Below are 4,460 nucleotides of genomic sequence, written 5' to 3' on the forward strand. Positions count from 1 at the left end.
TTTCTCTGACAATAAAAGAAACGAAGATTTTATCCATAAGCGTCTTGCGCAAGAACTCTAGGCGATAAATATCCGGAAAGTTTCTATTTCTGTTCAACGAGTTGTAAGCCCAAGTTCGAAACTTGATGCTTCGCGCCGACGATGCAAAATTCGCTTTTAAAACGTTGCGATATACTATACACGCTGTGTGACGTGTATACGTTTATAGCATATTTTCGTTTATTTCAAGTTCTTCTTACATTGCAATAAAATTATTACTTTTACTTAAATTCCCTATTAAACAATAAATAATGTATAAACATGTATTCATAAAATGTGATAACTTAGAACAAATATAAATAAAATAAGAAGGAACCTAAAGAGTTCATATTTTATTAATAGTAATTTCAATTAATTTTTATACTCTGTAAAAGTGAATCAGTGTATTGTTACTGACTTCAATGCTACACTTATAATTGATGTAATCATCGGCGAATATTTATTGTTTTTCAATAATAATACATTGATTTACTTTTAGAGATTATAATTTTCTGCAAATTTAATCTGTAAAAATTGTAACTTCTAAAAATTAATCAGTGTATTATCATTGAAAAACAATAAATATTCGCTGATATTACAGTTATAAGCGAAGCCAGTAATAATACATTAGTTCACTCTTATAGAGTAATATAACGAATGAAGAATTAAGCTCCTTTTTCATGCATATTGGAAAAAAGTAGATCGAAGCATGGAATCTTTGTGCATGAGCGTATTCGGCATTTGTCATTAATAATACAAGGGACAAGTCACTCTCTCGATGTTGATCAGCGTACCGCGTATCTCACTTGAATTTTTTCATCGAAATGAATTAACACCGTTGCCACCGTCAGCGTTCAGTATTTCAAAGTGATTATTCACTAAAAATTCCTGCGGGAAAAATACTCGAATTCTTTGCGACCGGAATAAAAAAGGAAAGAAGAGGCCATTAAACGAATGACACTCTAAGGGATTATTAGAGTAGTATTTCTACCGTATGAAAAAATTATAGAAATTTTCATATCATGTGATAGAGAAACATTATAATTTAAACAAAATATTAAATTTAAGAAAAAAATATATTTTAATTAAAACAAAATATTCTTACGTACACTGAGAGAAAAATGTCGAAGTATTGCGAAGCAAATGTTACTTATGAAACTTGATTGTGATGATATACATTTCTGTGAAATATGTTTCATTTCTATGAAATATATCTCATTAATTGCAAAAAAAATAATATAGATGGCTTATTTGCTAGGAATAAAATTTTATTTCGCCCGTATTTAAATATAAATATTTATTTCCATGAATCTCACAAATATACTTTTAGGGATCTTTTTCTCAGTGTATATTAAAGGCTTCTTTTTTCTTTCTTATAACACGCAAAATTTATGGAAAATAACAATAAACATTCCGTAATAAAAATTTAAATATGAACTTTACGTGCTAAAGTATTACTTTCGCGTCCGTGTGTATTTACTGACTAATTAAATTGACTAATCGATTATTCAACATTCACGAATTCAATTTTTTCTGAGACATTCTTTTTCCATGTGGACATCGAGAATGATCCATGTGTAACCGTGAAAATATTAAATTGTATGAAAAGAAATTATCATTAGCAATGATTATACACGATAAAACAGGAAATAATTAGCGCGATATAAATACGTTAAATCTTTTGTCTTTAACTTAATCATAGTCAAAGTAAAAGTTCAGGCGGACGCAGTTTTCTAAATTAAATTTACCAATGATTAGTATTCGCACATAGTGGAAGATTAATCTGGCACAATTTCAGAAAGTTTGCCGAATCGAGAATCGTAAAACGGTCCGGTAATAGGGGCCGGTGTGCATTTAATTAAACTTTCAATTAGATCTAAAGCTTCGGAGGTGTTACGGCGATGACCTAAATTTTCAGAACGGCATCGTCTCGTTCGGGAATGAGACGTTTTACGAATTTGTTCGTTAGTATATATCCACGTCGACAGTCTCGATGTCCCAAAGAAGCAAATCGTCGAGATGTAAGGACATCGACGAGTGATCGACACGATTTCGATGCGCTCATCGCGGCGCCGATAGGTTCAGCACTAACGAGGCGAAAGTAAGAGCCGCAAGTTTTCAGCAACGCGATAACCGGAAATTGCTTGTCAGCCATCGGATTAAGTGTTTTCCATTGCCGGCACGAAAATAACTTGCCTGAAGTACGGAAGAGTGTGGCGTGCCGCCGTCGAACGCCCGTGTTTCTTCAGGCAGCATCATTACCGTTGAAAATTGTATGCCGTCGTGAAGCGAATACCGACGAGGAGGAGCACAGAATTAGAAACAAAATTATTTAAGCTAGGAGAGTCGCTATACTTAAACACGCGATTTGCGAGAAGAAAATGTACGAGGTAGAAATACGAATGAATTTGTCGTTTCTCGAGAAAATTTCTAATTCTAATCCTATGAAAACTTCAAAATACCACATTTTCCTGACAAAATTAAATATGTAACATGCGAAATAGTTAAAGAATTTTAAATAAAGTAGCAATGCACACTTTTGGTATGCAACACAAAATTTAGAAACGCTAAAGAACAAATAGCGGTTTTTTACAAAACTAGAACTTTCATTTTATAATAGCGCTTTTTCTACGAATAATTAAAAAGATTGTTTTTTACATTTTAAAAGAAACAACGTTCCATATTTTATGTAATTAATAATTAAACTCTTTTTTTTAGAAAACTATAACTCAATCTTTCAAATCTTTTAGCTTATTCAATAATTGTGTTATATTCAAAATATCATAATATCCATTTTTAATACAACAGTGTAACAAAATTATGCCTTTCCATGAATTCAAACTTACCTGTGATGTATATGTGTACCTCGAGTAGGATAATTAGAAGCACGATCCAGAATGCCCTCATGATTACAAAATACTCGTGGCTCTCTCCTTTCCTTAGACATGCATCCCTTTCGGAACAGCTAAAATCCAAAAGAAAAATGATGGTTACTTTTTATTATTTTCAATACTCGTTTCTACGATTTTAATTAATTGTTTTACACCATGTGAAAATCTAATACAATTGGAATCAATTTTTCTTTAAACAGTCGTCTAATTTAATCTTTTTTAAACAAATAAAAATTAAATTAAATTAATTACTTAATAGAAGAGAGCTGAAAAGTGAAATTCTAAAATGAGATTACAATTGCAATATTGTCCTTTAAAATATTCAATTTAAGGTCTTTTATGCAGCTTCCGAAACTTAAACTTAATTGTGAATTAAAGAATGGCAATAGTTTTTTAGTAATGTGAAATGTGTTGCACATCGTTTTATGATGAAGAATGTTGATTAATTTTATGTCGGGCAGCGGTCTATACGTTTCTTGCTTATTCATCATACATTCCCGTCAACTTCAAGCCAACATATTTTTCGATAGAAAAATGTACCAACAAGCTTGAAGAATTTAATATAAATAGAGCGCCGCGCCAACAGAAAATTTCAACTCCATTTTACGCACGAAATAAACTAACGGCATTCTCACTTAAGTGATGTTAGCAGTTTGTAAAATGCAAATGTAAATATGAAGTAACAGCAAATTACTTTTTTGAAGGAAATAATATCGCAATTAAAGATGAATTATGTTAAAAGAAATATTTCTATTGTTCTTCACCGCGATACAATTTTCTTTTTGTAGAAATCTTATTTTAGTTGTGTAAAAAAAATTTTTTTTTTAAGTTCTTTATTTCAATACACTCGGTGCGTTCAATTTGCGAAACCATATATACCTTTGAAAAAGGAAAAGTAAAAAAAAAAAGGAATTAAAATGATTGAAACGTAGGACGAGAGTACTACTGGATCGTGTACCAAAACTACGCACAAGGTGCCCCTTAACGTGGTATTAACTAGTTTCGTCGAATAAAAAGTGCTAACTTTTTTGCGAGTACGTGCAAGTTTTTCTTAAAACTACGCTTGCTAGCTTGCAGATGTAGCATTTTTGTTGAATGGAGTGAGATCGATAGGGACACGGATAACATTCTTTTGCCCTGAGCTCTTGTCCATTTCTGTTTCTTTGTTTCGCACAAACTTTCCTAATGATATTTTAATTTTTTTTTTTTCATATAACGCATATGTAAATATCGTGTAAAAAATAGAAAATGAGAAGAGCTACATATATAAAGGTTCAAGAACGTGGAATCAAATATACGTAGATATTTAAAGAATTGAAAAAAGACAAAATGAGGAAAACAATTAAATTTTAATGCAAACTATAATAAAAAAATTTATTAATAATACGTGAATTTAGAAAATGGAAAACTCGAAGAATGATAAATTAATTTGTTAATAATATTAAAATTTTAAAAATAACGAAATATTATATTTATATTTTAAAAAGCATTTAGATTTTAATTGACTTTTATTTTATACGAGACTAAGAGTATGGGGGGATGTGTGTGTGT

At 30.6% G+C, this 4,460-nt stretch overlaps 1 protein-coding gene across 5 annotated transcripts in view; it reads right to left on the reverse strand.

Moving 5' to 3' along the window:
• LOC108749178 (limbic system-associated membrane protein-like) overlaps nt 1–4,460 on the reverse strand; it is a 292,256-nt gene that overhangs the window by 23,145 nt on the left and 264,651 nt on the right. For all 5 annotated transcript variants that reach the window (XM_018487719.1, XM_018487718.1, XM_018487720.1 and 2 more), the window contains one exon: nt 2,865–2,983. In XM_018487719.1, coding sequence (XP_018343221.1) covers nt 2,865–2,925 — 61 coding nt within the window. In that variant the 5' untranslated portion in view covers nt 2,926–2,983. The remainder of the gene's footprint in view (nt 1–2,864; nt 2,984–4,460) is intronic.

This window comes from Trachymyrmex septentrionalis, unplaced genomic scaffold (assembly GCF_001594115.1).
Source record: "Trachymyrmex septentrionalis isolate Tsep2-gDNA-1 unplaced genomic scaffold, Tsep1.0 scaffold27, whole genome shotgun sequence".
Classification (NCBI taxonomy): domain Eukaryota; kingdom Metazoa; phylum Arthropoda; class Insecta; order Hymenoptera; family Formicidae; genus Trachymyrmex; species Trachymyrmex septentrionalis.